Consider the following 18,721-nt stretch of genomic DNA (forward strand, 5'->3'; position numbering starts at 1 on the left):
ATAAAACAGGTAACAGTGTGGTGCAAGGAGAGCTGCAGGGGAGAACTCAGACATTGGCCTCCTTATTGATATTGCCAACTTCTCAAAATAAATTTTGTGATGTGGGTGGACACTTATCATCCAAGTATTAGGCCAGGGGTCGGCAACCTTTCAGAAGTGGTGTGCCGAGTCTTCATTTATTCACTCTAATTTAAGGTTTCGCATGTCGGTAATAAGTTTTAACGTTTTTAGAAGGTCTCTTTCTATAAGTCTATATTATATAACTAAACTATTGTATTTAAAGTAAACAAGGTTTTCAAAATGTTTAAGAAGCGTCATTTAAAATTAAATTAAAATGCTGATCTTACGCCATCAGCCTGCTCAGCTCGCTGCCAGCCTGGGGTTCTGTTCACTTAGGCCAGCAGCGGGCTGACCAGGGCTGCGGCCGGGACCCCAGACCTGGGGGGGGGGGAAGTGTTTCAGGGGTCAGGGCAGATGGCTGGGGGAGGGGGTGCAGGGCAGAAGGCTGGGGTGTGTGGGGGGGTTCAGAGATCAGGGCAGAGGGCTGGGGGGGTGCAGGGCAGAGTTCTGGGTGTGTGTTGGGGTGTGGGGGGTTCAGGGCTGGGGGTGTGTGGGGGAGCAGAAGACTTGGTGTGTGTTGGGGTGTGGGGGGTTCAGGGCAGAGGGCTGGGGGTGTCGGGGGTGCAAGGCAGAAGGCTGGGGTGCTGGGCTCGTGGGGGTGCTCCCAGCGGCTCATGGCAGGGGGCTGGAAGGGATATATGCCCTGTTCCACCCCTTCCCCCAGGCTCCATCCCTACCTCTCTCTACGGAGCTGTGTGCACGCTGCCGCTCTTCCCCCTCCCCTTCGCTAGGGCCATCAGCTGATTGGCGCAGGGAAGGAGAGGAGGAGGAGCAGGAACCAAGCTTCTGCCTCCTGCCCCCGCAGGGGAGAGCGGTGGGCGCGGGGGCTGAGTGGGGCTGGGGGCCGGGACCGCGGCAGGGAGCTGCGTGCCACTCAAAATCAGCTCGCGTGCCATGTTTGGCACGTTTGGCACGCGTGCCGTAGGTTGCCGACCCCTGTATTAGGCTGAGGTCAACGATCTGTTTCAGCTAAACTAGTGACCAAAGTCAGCTGTTGAGTGGTGACCTGGATGAATTAAAATCAGTGTGCTAGAAGTGAAAGGTTCTGATTCCCTGTTACTACACCAGTTTCCTAGACCACCTACTCTCACTTGCCAAACCATGTGTCAGGGAAATAAGTTCAGCTTCTGTTCATACTTCTAATGATGGAATGGCTTGTTAGAAAAGAAGTGGGTTATACTGTGATAACACCCTTTAATGTTTACTTATTGAGTGAAAAACAGATATCATCACTGTGTCACACTGTGAGATGTGGTACAGCTGTCCATTTTGGGATCTCATGGACGTTCATGCGGAGTGGGCCACTGCACATTTAATGTGAAGGATGATGCATCAGTTGTATGTCCCCGGGTGAATGCTCATTCTCCCCTGGATTCTGTTCCTATCCTCTCCCAGGACAGCAGTTATTAAAATGCTAGAGGAAGGTGGAGAGAGGTAATTTATTTGGAAAACTTGTTTTCATATGGATGTGATTGAGGGTAGTTCCCTCCGAATTTGAACCTATTCAGCCCTCTCTACAAACCAAACTCAGCAATGGATCCCCTTGAACCAGTGCTGAAAACTGTGTAACTGCTAGTATGGATGGGACAAAACTGATTACAGAAAGAATGATACGCCAACAGTGCTGAGAACAATTTTGTCTGGTATATGCCGTGGTCATTAAAGGTTTAAATATTAAGTTGATGTAGAGCTACAGAAAACCCTGTGTTAGACAACAGCCAAGGTGTACGGTTTTCAACACTGGTCCAGCGGGACCCACTTCTGACACCTGTAGTCAGCAACAGGTTAGTTTCAGGGTGTAGACTGGCTCATAGAATCCCTAACCCTCTTGTCTCCTCTTCCTACTATCTTTCCTGTGTGCGTGTGTTTGTGTGTACATGTACTTATGTTCTCTCTCTGTCTCTCCCATCTCCTCTGCTTTTCAACATGAGAGCAGACACAGGTAGGTGTCTTGAGCTGTATACAATTACCCTTCTTAATTCTTGTTCTGAAGATTGTGCAGGATATTGCAGAATACAGTGTGCTATGTTGGTACTTGTCTTTCAGCCAAGCAGCTGATTCGTCACTTGCTTAAGACAGACCCGACGGAGAGAATGACGATTTCTCAATTTATGAATCATCCTTGGATTAACGTGAGTCCTGCGTGATTTTTACAAAGGAGAGGGATGGATTCTTACATGCAGAGCCTGAAATGCTGCTCTGCCTGGCACATGAAGGGAGAGCGTTGTTGTTATTACTCATTGTTAATTAGCAAAGACTCTACCCAGTGTGCTCTCTGTAAAAGGACACCTGTCTGCAAAGAGACAGTTCCTCATTGTGGTACCAGAGGACACACTTTACAGTTCTTGTGAGCAAGAACCAAGTACATCCCTACCTACTCTCAGCCAAGAGTTGCTACTGACTGTAGCATGCACCACCCTCCTCCCTTTAAAAAAAGCCATGGTACTTCATTGTTGCAGAACTTATGAAGAGCTATTATTAGAAGTCCCAGGCTTAGCTAAGTTGATATGAATTCAGAGCCTCATGCTAAGGGAATTCTCATCCTTGGCATAGATCTGAAAATGCCTGGGAAAGGGGAAGGATTTATGCACTGTAACCTATGAGAAAACAACAGAGACTGGTATACATGATGGTGTTGAGGACACTAGTTCAAGTCTTGCTTTGTCACTTGTTTTTTTTTTCTCCCAAGTATTTGAGCAGATGTCTCTATTTCATAAAGTAATATTTATTATCTCAAGCAGGAAGCAAATTCCTGCTAGGGTTCCAAGGTGCTATCAGGATGAATCAAGCACAGAGGCTTTTAGGATGCGATCTCTGGTCTGTAGGTGTCACTGGGAATGTTATAAATTTTCGACGTTCATGCCTAACACAGAGCTTGGTACTCACTCCCATGAAAACAAACCCAAAGGAGACAGAATGCTTACAATGCACAATCCTTTCTCCCAGGGATGGCAGTTCTGAGGAACTTCCCTGTCTGTGCCCACCCCAGGAGGAAGAGACACAAACAGCAACATAACTTCATATAGTGTCTTATTTTATTGTAGTCATTGCTGAAGATAAGTCTGCGATGCCTTTCATCTGAAGATCTCAAAGCCCTTTACAAACATGAAGGAGTGTAGCCTTATTAGCCCCCTGTGAATCAGCTGGGTGTCCTCATTTTGTGTTAGAAGCATGGATGAGGGCACTATCATTGCATCCCATGCATCTCGGGTGCAAGAGGATGTGGTTTGTCATTTAGGAGGAGCATGTTGTCCTCCAGTCAGTTGGTATGGAAGTGGCAGTCAGCAAGCAGTAACTGTCAGCAGGTGGGGGCACACTCAGCTCCTGCTCAGAGAAACTAAAATGCACTCCATGGTGCCAGTTTTCCATTCCCACCTCCCCAGCCTATCCTTGACAAATCATGCCTCGGTCAGCATGGAGACTTTTTCCAGAGAAGGCATCAGCCATGCTTTTGGCTTCCTCTTGCCATATTAGCTAGAGCAGGATTTAATTTTATGGCACCCTGATCTGGGTGGCCTTTAGGCACTACTACAGTATAAACGTTAAATGATGATAACATGCACAGGGATCTCTTCACCCTTTGCTGAAATGCAGCCTGCTTTGGTATGGAATGCAACACCAGGAGAATTCTGTGCCCAACTGAGTTTACAGTGTGAGCTGTAGACAGGCAAAATGTCATTACTCAGCTGGAATTTAGCAAGGAAATTGAGCTAACAACCCTTCTCTACCAAAAAGATCTACAAGACCTTTCTTGACAAGAGATCATGGACCTCAGTCTTAAGTCTTATATGAAAGAGCATCTCAAGCAAAACAGTTGTTGGGGGCATTGAATATGTACTTACTCAAGATAATAAAACTTATACATTTCTCTTCTGTAGCACCTTTCAGCCAAGGATCTAAATTATTTTCAGCCATTAATTGAGCCTCCCAACCTTTTCCAGTCGGTTATTTTGTACCTATTTTACATTTGGATGAATAATAATCCCTCACTCATATATAGCACTTTTCATCAGTAGATCTCAAAGTGCTTTACAAAAGGAGGTCAGTATAATTGTTCTCATTTTACTTATGGGGAAACTGAGGCACAAAGTAGCTTGGTTATTTGCCCAGCATCACACTGCAAATACTGAGCAGAGCTGGGAATAGAACTCAAGTGACCGAATTCCCAGTCACCTGTTCCAAACATTTGATTGTGTTTCCACCTGCCAATTCACCTAGACCTGACTTTTCCTGAAAGGTTTCCTATGGGAGTACTACTGTGTCCCTCCCTACATTTAAGGTCTGATGAGATCATAGCCAGTAGTACTATATGTGCAAAATTAAATTTCCCCTATTACAAATGCTAGAAGAAAAATAATGAACTGCTTTGAATGGGATACTTAATGAATGAACAGTTGTTAAAAACAAAGTATAATAAGAATACACAATATATGGTTTAAAAAAAAAACCTAGAAAAGAATAAAAAACAAATGAAATGCCAGACTGTGGCTTTTACATCCTCTATGCCTTGGTGATATTTTAGGGGGATAATAATACTTCTCTACCTTACAGGGTGAAAAAAGGATAAATGCATTTGATTGTTGGGCACTCAGATTCTAAGGTAATGGGAGGCCATTTAAGTAGCTTAGATAGGTCTTCTGCCTCACATACATTCATGAGAGTAAGTGATCATTTCACACAGGTAGCCTTGCAGAATGCTTCTTTCTGGTTTTATTTCTCTCCTTAGAAATCAATGGTGGTACCACCAACCCCTCTTCATACTGCACGGGTCCTGCAAGAGGATAAAGACCACTGGGATGAAGTGAAGGTCAGCCAAAGAACAGCTGCGTGAATTATTAGTTTTGTGGTTATTGGGGATTCTTCCCAGAATGGGGTTTGAGAAGGGGTGGAGAGGCCTTTCTTTCTTTGGAATGAAAGAAATCCAAACATGTTAATGTATGGAAATGCACATTATGGGCACCCAAACAACCTTAACACTGGCCTGAGACACCATGAGGAAAAAGAGTGAAAAAGATCTAATTTGTCTTTTTAAAAAAAGCATTTAAATCTAATCTGGGACTCCAAACACTGTTGTTCATTGATCATAACTGTATGGTTATTACATTGTCATTATAGGGCAGACTTAAGGTTGTTTGGATTCTCTAACTCTGTTTCCATACCTTAACATATTTGCATTTCTTTTAAGGTTAACTGTATTTTATAATGTTTGGGATAATTGCAACATCCCTGTAATGTATTTTAACCTAAATTACTCAGACATTCTCTCAACTTTTAAACTACATTAAGATGGAGTTTTGTCTGCGAAATGAGTTAAGATAAGGCCAAGACTCACATATAAAATGTCATTAAAGGGATTGAGATGATAGTTTCATTTATGATTTTTCAGTCCCATGTCTCTATTTGATTGTATGTATTTTGTTCAGGCCTCTTGGATGTTCTCTGATCACTTGACCATTAGTCTGGTGCATTCTCTTGTAAATTTGAACTATTTTCTGTTTGCAAAATTCATTGACACTCACATAGGCAGCCTACATTGAGTAGGAGTAAGATTTTTGCTCCCATACCTTGTTAGCAGGTGATAACACTTTTAGTCTCTCCCAGGCAACAGAAAGGTCTAATTTATTATTGATTATAATATAACCTACAACAGGGCTCCATTCTGTCAGACAGTCACTCATCAGTAGGATGGAATGGCTGTCTTGCCTATGTCTGAGTTTTCACAATTGTTCAATGTGGTTTCAGGAAGAGATGACAAGTGCTTTGGCTACCATGAGAGTGGACTACGACCAAGTGAAAATCAAAGACTTGAAAACATCCAACAACCGCCTCCTCAACAAACGCCGCAAGAAACAGAAACAGGCAGGCACCTCCTCCGCAGCCCCAGGATGTAACAACCAATGAGAATAAAGGAGAGGAGGCTAAGGATTTGTGGGTTAAAATTAAAAGGAACAAATAAAAATGAGAAGGGTCAGCTCACCCTATACCACAAAGGGGCTGGCCTTGAGAAAAAGAGGAACCTGGCCTGCAAAGGGGGGGGGGGGAAGTGTTAAAGACTACATCATTCTAGAACTTTTTCTGGGCTTTGCTTTTTAAGGGGGATTTGTTCTCGTCATATGATTTTTACATTTTGCCAGGGGTACCTAGCATTACCAGAAATTGTGGAATTTTGACACAGCTTTAGCTGTTTTGGGGCAGCAGAGGGTACAGGAGATCAAGTCTTAGGATACTGATGCACAAAGGTTTTAACCACAGCCTGACTTCTACTGTGATTTTAAGCTTGTGGAGGGGAAGACCAAAGTGTTCTGGTAGGAGAGGTTCAAGAGTTCGGGCAAGGGGAATGGAGTGAAACATCACTGCTCTCTTCACACAAGCAGCACAGTCTCAACTCTTGGTGTTGCTGGCGCATCTGAATCGCAGCTCATGTTAGCATTGGTTAGAACAGTGAGTGTTTTCCAGGTTTAACTCCTACAGCTGCACATCATCATCTGAATAGGGAATCACTGTCCTTGGTTTAGGAAAGCCTTCCTGTGCAGCTAATGGATGGAGTAAGAGTTTCCTTCTTGCATTTCCTTATTCACACAGATCCTTAGTCTTATGTGAAATTCAGGTTTTGTAGCACTTTTCTAATTCAGTAGTTTGTTCATTTTCTACAATTACAATGATGCCATGTCTGTTCTATTGGCATATCCCTCTCTTGCGTTTTTTGTTTTTGTTTTTTAAATCTATGGCAGTATTTTACATAAAGCTGTTTGTTTTTAATTAGGACTCAGAACATGTCATTAATCCTGCTGAGTCTGTGAACCTTCAGTGAACACAACTGGATAACTATACACACTTCTGCTCTAAAAAGAGGTGTCTGAAGTCCACAAAGAAATGGAAAGGGTTGTTCTCTGTAGGAAATCCCATTATCTGACTTCATCCAGTCTAGTACATGCAGGTCTTATGCCTGATGTAAAATGCTTATTTCTGTTAGGTTTTACCTGCTGTGCTTTAACAAGCAAACTTTAAACCTTGGGGAGTATTTTGACCCATTCTAACACTAGAAAGTGTAAACCTATGTCAGCAATACTGCTGGATCCAGAGTCCCAACATGGATATGCACCCATTGTCTTTTTTTTCCTAACTCAAACTTCTGTTTTATGCTTTTCTGGCTGTGGTTTGTTAATTTGTTCTTCTACTTTATGTTCAGATTGTTTCCTCTTACTGCATTACGGGTTTTATTTGAGGCGAACAAAACATCAGCAAGAATGTTGAGAGCTTTTTATGTGAAATTAAGTGCTTCCATTGGTGCAAATAAACACATTGTAACAAGGGAAATGAGGGGCTGAAAGGGTCAGACAAGAGGACAGCAGTGTACAGGAAGTAAAGCAATCCTGCCAAACAGGGTCTGGATCTTCCAATCTATCTGAAAGCCACACTGAACTTGTTACCTCTCCACTGAAGATTTGCTTGATGCTTCGACCTTACAGTTGGGCTCTGGTCCCATGTAGGAAGCACTGGCTCTCCCTACAAACCATCCACTTTTCTTTGTGTAATCTTAGGATTTTACAAAATTATTTTAATAAATCATGATGTTCCAACATTTCTTCCTATAGTAGTCCCTGTTTTCATTGAAACGTTGTGTGGTTTCATGATACAGTACCAGGTACAGGCATCTTTGAGGATTTTGGCAGGAAAGGAAAAGTTTAAAAAGGAAAAATACCACCTGCACTCAAAGGCTGGCCAGCTTATCTGAACATCTTTTTGCTCTCAAAGCTTTGCTTTTAAATAGAAATCTCTGTAAATGCAAGCACTGAAGGGTTATTTCATGTTCTCAATCTAGCTACTCCCATGACCATAGTGTATCTCACATTAATTGATTTATCCTTTAGGCTCTGGTATAATAGGGAAACGTTACTCCCCATCTATAAAATGGGGATAATAAGGCAGAGAGCGATTAAGTGACATGCCCATGGTCACATGGATGGAGGTCTGTGTCAGAGCTAGGAATTGATCTCCTTAGTCCCAGTTTAGTGCCTTTACCACAAGACCATCCATCCTTCCTCCCAAGAGTTCATCTGTTTTCAGAGGGTAGCTACCACATCATACCAGCCATCTGAGTTGTACAGCTCTTCAAGTTGGAATTCGTTCTCCCATATCCCAGCTAGTAGGGCAAGGAGTGCAAAGGATGTCTTTCTAGTAATCTGCCCGTTTCTGATTATATAGAAATATGACAGCCATCGTGGTCCCAGTGTTATTCATCCTCTGCAGTGGATTTCCCATCATCTAAAGGTTAAAAGTCTGAGCCGTTGGTCTCCTGCAAAACAGTGGCTCAGGTTTTCTCTTAACTTGTCAGTTCAAGCAGTCTGGAGCTCTTTAAGGCAGTGGTTCTCAACCAGGGGTACATGTACTACTGCGGGTATGTAGAGGTCTTCTGGGGGTACATCGACTCATCTAGATATTTGCCTAGTTTTATAACTGGCTACATAAAAAGCACTAACGAAGTCAGTACAAACTAAAATTTCATACAATGACTTGTTTATACCGCTCTATATACTGTACACTAAAATATAAGTACAATATTTATATTCCAATTGATTTTATAATTGTATAAAATGAGAACATAAGCAATTTTTCAGAAATAGTGTGCTGTGACACTTTTGTATGTTTGTCTGATTTTGTAAGCAAGTAGTTTTTAAGTGAGGTGAAACTTGAGGGTGTGCAAGACAAATCAGACTCCTTCAAGGAAGGGGTACAGTAGTCTGGAATGGTTGAGAGCCACTGCTTTAAGGGATGTGCTTAAGCATTGGTCATTTCTGATGGAGAACTCCAAAGTATACCAAGGGCCCAATTCATCACTACATTACCCCAAGTTTACAGCAGTGTAATTTCCTCAAAATCAATGGAGTTACGCCACTGGAAAACTGGAGTGACAAATTGGTGAGTCAGGCCCTCAGGTACTCAAATTCCAGTCCCTGGACTGTGGAAGCTGTGACATATTATTTTTCTGACGAATGCCATCACATTCTGTTGTACCGTGACATCTAGGAATGGACTAAGTCAAACCACAAGGGGCAGCCCCAGGAAGATCTCCAAAGTACTGTGTGAAAATGGGGAGAGGGGGCATGAGGGAATATTTCTGCTTAACATCTTTTAATGAGGGACAGAGGAACATGTGAGGTAAATGCCATGTAATATATGTCAACCCTTCAAGCCCAAATGTGCTACAACTTCAGCCATGTAGGGGAAACTGGCTACAACATGGTTGTTACACAATCTGGTTCCATTTACAATATAAACAAGCTTTGTTTTAACCTTGTTACTGAGCCACACCAAAGCCTTGGATACATCAAAGATTTCAGCAGAGTTTGAGCATGTGGTTAATGTGCCATCCTCACTGAAATATGCAAGTGTTTTGTAACTAAATCTGGGGATAATTATGTTGTAACCCTTCCCGCCCCCCCCCCCTCCACTACATGGCAAAAGATGTAGATTAGACAAAGCCTTGGAAAATGAAGGCTTTTAATTTCAAAGGTTTTTTTGTGGATGTGGAGCTACCTGCTGGTCCTTCGGCATCATTGCACTTGTTACAGCATTAAAAAGTGGTGAGTATTAAGAGTCTCAACATCAGTAAGAAGCAAGGATGGGAACATAGAACATCGAACAAAGTAAAACAAAATTGCTTTTAGTGGATAGCATCCGCACCCTAAAGATTTTTGTAATGATACTGAAATGTTGCAACTGTTTGAAGCTCAGTGATTTTTTTTTTTTTGGTGCCTACCTTAATGTAGGTTACTCTGCCATGGAAGAGGTTTGCAAGACAAGGCATGAATGGTGCTCTGTATTCTATGGATTCTCATGTTTCATAGGAGATCTTTTCCTTGTGGTCTTTAGCTCAGTTATACAAAATATCCATCACAACACTCTCACACATCATAAAGTGCTCCGATTATTAGCTATGGTACTTGGATCTTACCTCCATGAACCCTACCCCCACTCCCATGCAGTCCTCCCACTTGGTATAATAGCTTCTTTGGAACATACTGTTTGGGAGTCCAAATTTATCGCCTGTTTTTAAAGAGGATAGACTATTATAAAACTGATTCATTTGCATATTCATCAGTCACATGGATGAGGTGACACAGCCAGGAAGAGAAAGAAGTGAATGGCCAATAGGACAGGCTGCAAAGAAAACATAGATTAAAAAGGGGGAAAAAAATCTTTTAGGCAGAAGCTGAATAAGAACTGTATGCACAATTCCCTGCCCATTTCTTTTAATGATTGCTTATGGGCTGCCGCTTCCCTTGTGCGTGTCTCCAGCCCATCTCTCTCCCTCTATGCACGCACTCTCTCACACACAGATACAGTAATTCCCTCCATCAGCTTTTCTCTGCCTGTATTACACATCTGACTACCTCCTTGTTTTTGATCAAATGTACATTGTGATGAACCTTTTCTGACACACTACATTTCAAAACCAATTTTAATTGTAAGCCATTGTTCTACTGCGGTGTCTTCTAATTGAGAAAACAAAGCATGCAGTCTTGGGACTGCATGTCTTAACTCTTCATTAGCTGGGGTTTGGAAGCCCATTTATATTGCAGCTCCTCACTTGCCTGAACTTGGGGACAAGTAGGGTGCTACATACTCAGTTTGATCTAATTTCCTGTTCTCATTTCAATTAACTTGGGGTTTTTTGGCCAGTACATGACTAAGTTCTGATTGTGAGGCTTTTTGAGAAGAGGGGTATTTGGTGGGATGGGGAGTTGGTGGTCTTGGAGGTACATTTGTGAAAATCTGTTAGGGGGTGCCGCTCTCACACCCACAATTAAACTATCCCAAGGACATTTTCCTGTCTCCACTGGGGGGAGAATTAATTCTTGAACTGAGAAGTTCATTCTCAAACTGTACATCACCCCTTCTACTTTTCTTCCAGACTCAGACCTGCAATCTGCCTCCCTTCCCTGTAATATATATAGGTTTGTTTCATTTTTGCCTCTGCATCTTCCTTCCCATGCCTTTGTCTCCTTTCACTTTGGCTATTGCAATTTCATCATGTAAAGCCTCCCTGTGTCCTGGTTTCCCAGCCACCATCATATGCTGCATACCCCCTGTATTTTTTCACAGGTGGAAGGAAGCATTGCCCCATCACTCCCCCACATACACACACCATTCCCTAACTCCGTGAATTCCCCATTCATGTCAAGATCCAGGTCAACCCCTGCCCCCTTTTTGCTAAAATCTCTATGAACTTGCTACCACTGACATCACAGACACCTCCCCTACCTACCAACCCCTGTTCATTCATTACTGCTCTTTTAGACTACCTATAAACCAAAATGGGGTGAAGAGAGAGAGGAAAAGAATAATTATGCACTGAGAAAATGGATCTAACTCCCTCAAAAAAACCCATACTTTTTTCCTCTGATCAGAACAAGGGTCCGCTTTCTCCTAAACTCTTGTTCTATCTCTCTTCACCTTGCTATTTTTAGTGGTCTGGTCTGCTGGGCAGGCTCCTTGTTTAAGCTGCTTGAAGAAGAACCATCACAGGGTATCTGTCCTGTTAAGGAGAATCAGGCTCAACCTTGCCCATGACCTACCAGTTAACCCCCAGCTGATCCTGCTCTGATGGCTTAATTACCATTAGTGACCCCAGCTGTGAAAGGGTCAGGGAGGACTACATACAGATACATGGAAAACTACATGCAGAAAGAGGAAAACTCAGTCAGAGGAAGGAGATCTAGGAGAGAGGTACAAGGGGAGTTTCTACTCTCTAGGGAGGGCTACAGGGATCAGGTCAAGCTCCTGTGGAAAGCCCTGAAATAGGGATTATAAACTGAGATGTCCCTGGGAGAAACTGCTAGAGTCCCCAGGGAAGGAGGTCAATGGGAAAATCTAGTAGGAAGACGTGCCTGTAGGTAAAAAGCCCTGGGGGATAGTGCTTAGGTAAAGGAGCAAATGTACTGAAACATTCCAGTTGAAACTGTAAGGTCAATTTCAGCTATTAAATAAATTGATGAAATGTGTTTTTCATTAGAAAGAAATTCACTTTGTGAATGAAATGCAGCCTTAATAATGAGATTATCTTATACAGTGGGCTATTAAGAAAAGTTAATATGAGGTGGGGGAGGTGGAAATGTGTCATGATGAAAAGGGAGTGAGAATTGAAAAATGTCTAGTGTCATGAGTTCTGTGCTGTACCCCAGATATGCTTTATTTATCCTGTTTTAATGCAAATGCCTAGAGCTGCACAACTACAGCTGACTGGCTTGGTCATCCTGAGAATGCTCCCCCCTAGGATCTAAATGTATCCATAGCTGTGAACAATTAAGCAAGGAAGTTGGAAGTCAAGGTTCAAAACTCAAGCAAGTGGAGGTTAACATGGTGTGATAGACCAAGACCAGTTGGGAACAGAAGAGTAGCAGAAGGGAGATATGCTGGCCACTGGATAAGTAGTTTTCTGTTCCCTGAGTGACCAGAGCAGGGGCTGCTCCAGGCCAATAGACCACCTGACTCCAATTAACCTGCTAAGAGTCAGGTGAGGCAGTTAAGCAGCTGACTCTAATTAAGGCCTCTCTGATGCTATAAAAGGGCTCACTCCAGTCAACCCAGGGGGAGCCACAGGAGAGAAAGTGTGTGAGGGGAACTGGGAGCAAGAGGTATGCAAGAAGCTGAGAGTGAGTAGGTGTATTGCTGGAGGATGGAGAAGTACAAGCGTTATCAGACATCAGGAGGAAGGTCCAGTCATGAGTACAAAAAAGGTGTTTGGAGAAGGCCATGGGGAAGTAGCCCAGGGAGTTGTAGGTGTTGTGCAACTGTACCAGGAGGTACTCTAAACAGCTGCAGTTCACAGGGCCCTGGGCTGGAACCCGGAGTAGAGGGTGGGCCCGGGTTCCCCCCATACCTCCCAACTCCTGATCAAATACAGGAGGAATTGACCTGGACTATAGCTTCTACCAGAGGGGAAGGTCTCTGGACTGTTTCCTGACCCACAGGGTGAATCTGTGAAGCGAGCAAATCCGCCAATAAGTGCAGGACCCACCAAGGTAGAGGAGGAACTTTGTTACAATGGGTTCTATGGGCATCCTTATGTGGCATCGTTATAATTTCTTTAAATGGCATCTGTCTTGAGGAACAAGATTGAGAATTTAGAAAATGGATGGAGATGTAATAGCCACCGGAATACTGGCCTCCTTGAAGGAGCTAGGGATCTGATGAAACAATCCCCCCTCCCCCCCCCCCCCCCCGAAATAGTACCCTGAGTCCTGAGGAACCTCATCAGGCAAAATCCTAATTAACTATGTGCAATGCTCTGTACATGCACACCTTGCTAATAGAAAAAGACCCCTGCACACATGTGGGTACATCCCTATCATGGCAAGTGATGTTATAAGCTCCTCTCCAGCAGAAATGTTCTGTATGGATAAATCTAACCTTATTTCCAAGCCTGCCCAGTAACTTCCAGATGCAGACAACTTTTAGATCCATTCAAGAAATTACATGCCCACCTTGCATTCGTGCACTCAGCATTCCTCAAGAGTTTGGAATCTAACTGTACTAACCACTTCCAAATCCAAAAGTATACTCTAAACATATCAATGGAGGAAGATTACGGGGCAGTTGTATTATGAAGCACTATTGTTCTTTGGTGAAGTTTCCTTCTGTGAGTCTATCTTATGTCTGGCTGAGACATTCCTTGGGGTCCCAATCCAGATGCCAGCGTCCTTGCCCAGTGCCATCCTGCTTGTCTTTACAATCTTTTGCTACCTAGCAGGCGAGATTTTTAATTTCTTTGTTGTTGGTTTTTCCTCTTGTTTTTACTCTTGATACTCATGTTTTCAGATAGTTGGCTCTGCTGTGGTACCCTTTACATGCTCCAGTAGGGTAAATGGGCCATAAAGCCAACTTAGTTATCCAACTGTGGATTCCCCTGGCATGAGGGAATCTCCAGGCACCATTGATGGCATTCCCCTCACCACATCCTGTGTTGTAGGGGTAGAGACAAACAAGGCGGGAGTGCTACTGCATTCCAGCAATCCCTGGCTGCTGGAATGGCACCTTGGAGCTATAGTCGGTCAGGCATAGAGAGTAGCCCTGAAACCGCTGTAAGTGTCAGCATGAGCCAATGTATCCCCTAGCTGACCAAAGGAGCGGTGGAACTCAAAGATGGTATAGGTACCTCTGCCCTGTCCCCTCCTCCCCCTACTAAGTCTGGAATGAAGCAAAGCATTGTTAGTAATGTCTGTCAAGTGGATGGGGTATTATTTTTCATTATTACATTGGGCCATACAATTGAACTCCATAAAGTAACTGCCAATCATGGACTGTGTGGAGCATAAAGAATCCCAAAAGTGGAAGTTGCATGGTTTTATTATAGAATTGACTTGTGCTGAATTCCAATGTATTGAAGTTAATTACAAATGATTTTTGTTTCACAATCATTTCTGATCACTTTATTCATTAACAGGAATTATAGATGGTCCCTCCTTTTTTTGTTGCATCAGTTTTATTCAGGTCCTTGCAATTAAATGGGATGGTTATTTGGACTGTAATTGCTCTCCTGAAATTTCCTTGCTTACCGCTTTGAGAAGCTTGGAAAACGGTTCTCGGGAGACATTTCTTATTGCTTAGCTACTGAAACACCTGCTAAAACTGAGCTCTCTGGAAACTGAAAATTATTTAAATGTGAAAAGGGTGGGTAGATCTGGAAGAGAAACTTCTTAAAACACTAACATTAGAATAAAGTGTGTTGGTGGAGAAACACTGGTGGGGGGGGGGGGACTCAGATTTTTAAATCTAAAATGTATTGCTTCACTAATGAATCAGGAAAATTCTGGTTTGGGTATTAGCTGTTGCCCCATCTCAGAGCAGTTCCTGAATTCAGAAGTAATTATATCTCCCTAAAGACAAGTACAAAATGTATTCTACCTATTTCTGGAGAATTCTAATGCAAGGCTATGCCTTATGGATATGAATGAGTCATTTGAGTAAATACCTTCATTTATCTAATAGGCTCAATTTTTAGAGCAGCTGATAACTGAACAAATGCACTGTCCATGTGTTATCATATACAGTCCCACTCTCAGTTACTTGGCTGATCTCGCTCTTTGTTTTTAAAGAAAGATATATGATCAGGCAAAGTAGACCTTCCCTTTTTAATGATCCTTTGTCAATCTTACAAATTTCTGACCTGGATGAAGATTTATTTAGTTCCCCTCAAGCCTGAGACCTATTCCATGATGTCTCTTTATCTTTGTTTTGACTCAAGAGGCTGCCTGCCACTCCATCTCTTACAATCACGTAGGGCAGGGGAAAATATTATCAAGGGATTGTTGTCTGGCAGGAAACTTTCAAAATAGGATCCTATATTATGTGCAAAGCAGTGAGAAGGAAAAGCCCAAAATATCTAGGAATGGAAGGTGTATCCCTGTGCCATGCCAAACTCCTGAGACCTCCCCAGCATTTGCACACCAAGCCCAGAGACAATGGACAACTCTGCCAATTAAATCAGCCCAGTTAAAGCTCTGGGTACTGGGAGTGTGAGGGATGGTTCCTTTGTGGCAGTTTCCTCTGGGTCACCCTGAAAGAATATTGCTCCCAACAGCAACTGTCTTACTCTAAGAAACCCAAGATTGTGGGACACAAGGATTGGTTGCTTTCAGCTGCACAGTATTACCTATGATCCGTGGAGGCAGGGAGAGGTCAAGAAACAGTGAAAGCACAAGGCCTCTGTATGAAAGGTGCTGGTGAGTGTCCCAGATCCATGGCTTTAGAGAGGTGGATCTATTTCAGGAGAGGACAAGCAGTTGCTAGAACACATCTATAAATCAGTAGAGCTGGTTGAAAACTTTATCAGAACAGTTTTCTGTCAGAAAGTGCTGCTTCATCAAAATGTTTCATAGGAACATGTCTACATCAGTGGAAAAGGTGTCATGATTTGAATGATAGAGTATTTTGTTTAACTTTATCATTTCAGTCTGACTTTCTCATTCTGTTTATTTGGACTTTCTTGTCCCGTTTAACTTCATTTTATTGTTGCATTTTGACTTGATATGGAAAAATTTCATTTGAGGGATTGTGTAATGGGATTGTCCTGTCACATATTGCCAGGTGTCGTCTTTCACTGGATCTGACTGCACATTGCTTCTGACTATTTCAGCTGACCCATGTGATGTAATAGTATAAGCAGCAGCTCTCAGTTTAGTGCCAGGCTCAGCCTTTGAGTGAGGCTGTGATTGCATGACATCTTTGCTGAAAGGCAGCAATAATTGCCATCTATTGTGCATCTCTGCCCTTCCCTTCCCCCCAGGTGCTCTGGGCTTCTGTGAACAGGGCCGGCGCTTCCATTTAGCTGACCTAGGCGGTCGCCTAGGGTGCCAGGATTTGGGGGGGTGGCAATTGGGCAGCGGGGGGTCCTTCCGCGCTCCTGGTCTTTGGCGGCAATTCTGCGGCGGGTCCTTCACTCGCTCCAGGACCCGCCTCTGAAGTGCCCCGAAGACCAGGAGCGCGGAAGGACACCCTCCGCCACAGAATTGCTGACGACGACCGGGAGCGCAGAAGGACCCCCTGCCTAGGACGCCAAAAACCCTGGTGCTGCTCCTGTCTGTGAAACATGGTATTTTCAGTGCTTTCACCTCAGAAAGCCTGCCCCTCAATCTGAAAGATTTAAAGAGGAAGTGGAAGCAGTTCAGGTAACACTCAGCAGTTGTCTGACTCTCAAATAATAAAAGTCTCTTTGTGTGCGTCCACTATAACTGACAGTGCTACATCTCCTGTCACTTCTAAGAACATAATGCCCATACTGGATTAGAGCAATGGTCCTTCTAACCCAGTATCTGGTCTTCTGATAGTGGCCAGCGCCAGATGCTTCAGAGAGAATGAATAGAACAGGGCAATTATTGAGTGATCCATCCCCTGTTGTCCAGTCCTATCATCTGGCAGTCAGAGGTTTAGGGACCCCCAGAACATTGGCTAATAGCCTTTGAACTTATCTAGTTCTCTTTTGAACCCAGTTATGCTTCTGGCCTTCACAACATCCCCTGGCAATGAGTTCCATAGGTTGACTGTGTGTGTATGAAGAGGTGCTTCCTTATGTTTGTTTTTAAACCTGATACCAGTTAATTTTATTGGGTGACCCTTGGGTCTTGTGTTATGTGAAGGTATAAATAACTTTCTCCACACCATTCATGATTTTATAGACCTCTATCATATCACCTCTAGTCGTCTCCTTTCTAAAATCGACAGTCCCAGTCCTTTTAATCTTTCCTTATATGAAAACTGTTCCATGCTACTAATTTTTGTTGCTAATCTCTGTACTTTTTCCAATTCTAATATATCTTTGAGATAAGGCAACCAGAACTGCATGCAGTAGTCAAGGTATGGGTTTACCATGGATTTATATAGTGGCATTATGATATTTTCTGTCTATCCATTTCCTAATGGTTCCTACCATTCTGTGGGCTTTTTTGACTGCTGCTGCACGTTGAGCAAAGGTTTTCAGAGAACTATCCAGTAACTCCAAGATCTTCCTGAGTGATAACAGCTACTTTAGACTCCATCCTTTTGTATGTATAGTAGGGATTATGTTATGCATTACTTTGCACTTATCAACATTCTATATAATCTGCCACTGTGTTCCCAGTCACCCAGTTTTGTGGGATCCCTTTGGAACTCTTTCCAGTCAGCTTTGGATTTACCCCTCCTCCCCTGGGCGGCCCTGGTTAAGTGGGGCAATTTGCCCTGGGCCCCGCAGGGGCCCCCACGAGAATGTTGGAGGCTCCCCCCCCAACCTCTGCCATCCCCCGGCGCCTCAATGTGCTGCATCCAGCAGCGGCCCTGGACAGCGCTACAGCGGCAAGGCTCGGGCGGGGTCTGAGGTCCTCCCGCTCGGAACCGCATGGTAAGGGGGTGGGGCTGTGAGCTCCAGCGGGCCGAATGGCAGGAGCTCCTGGACGCGGCTCACTGAGGCTGTGGGAGAGGGAGTAAGCGGCATGATAAGCCCCTCTGAGCTGGGCAACCCCTGACCCCATCCCCCACTGCCCTGCCCCCCACCTCCGAGACCAGCCCCTCTGAGCCAGGCACTCCCCGACCCCCATCCCCCGCCACCCTGACCCCCAGGTCTGAGCCCAGTCCCTCTGAACCAGACACTTCCCTGACCCCATCCCCCCTGTGGTGGGGCGGCTGCCCCACCCCCATGCTAGAGGGGGCTGCAGCAAGCCAGGGGGGCTGTGCAGATGAACAGCCAATAGGAAGAGGGCTTATTGGGAGCCAATCAGGGCCCAGGTCAGCCCTATAAAAAGGCTGCTCAGGAAGGGAGCAGTCAGTCTGTCCCAGATCTTCATGGGGAAAGGTCAGTCTCCAGAGCTGGAAGACTAGCACCTGGGACAGCGCAGTGCTGGGCAGGCCCGGGGGAGCAGAAGGGAACTCCAGCCCAGTGTCAGCAACGCAGGTCCAGACATCAGTGAGGAAGAGATGACGGACGGGACACCACCGGCAAAGGGCGCTCCCCATGAGCTGAGCTAATTCCCAGAACAATCAGTGGGAGGCGCTGGATGGTGAGTCCCAAAACAATCAGTGGGAGGCGCTGGATGGTGAGTCCCAACCTGTCACACCCCCCCAGCTC

The 18,721-nt window shown here is 44.2% G+C and overlaps 1 protein-coding gene across 2 annotated transcripts in view; it reads left to right on the plus strand.

Annotated features, from left to right (window-relative positions):
* Positions 1–7,702, plus strand: part of MAPKAPK3 (MAPK activated protein kinase 3) — a 78,119-nt gene extending 70,417 nt beyond the window's left edge. For both annotated transcript variants that reach the window (XM_024108781.3, XM_065551335.1), the window contains exons 9-11: positions 2,167–2,252; positions 4,847–4,927; positions 5,863–7,702. In XM_024108781.3, coding sequence (XP_023964549.1) covers positions 2,167–2,252; positions 4,847–4,927; positions 5,863–6,021 — 326 coding nt within the window. In that variant the 3' untranslated portion in view covers positions 6,022–7,702. The remainder of the gene's footprint in view (positions 1–2,166; positions 2,253–4,846; positions 4,928–5,862) is intronic.
* The last annotated feature ends 11,019 nt before the right edge of the window (positions 7,703–18,721 follow it).

This window comes from Chrysemys picta, chromosome 7 (assembly GCF_011386835.1).
Source record: "Chrysemys picta bellii isolate R12L10 chromosome 7, ASM1138683v2, whole genome shotgun sequence".
Taxonomy (NCBI): domain Eukaryota; kingdom Metazoa; phylum Chordata; order Testudines; family Emydidae; genus Chrysemys; species Chrysemys picta.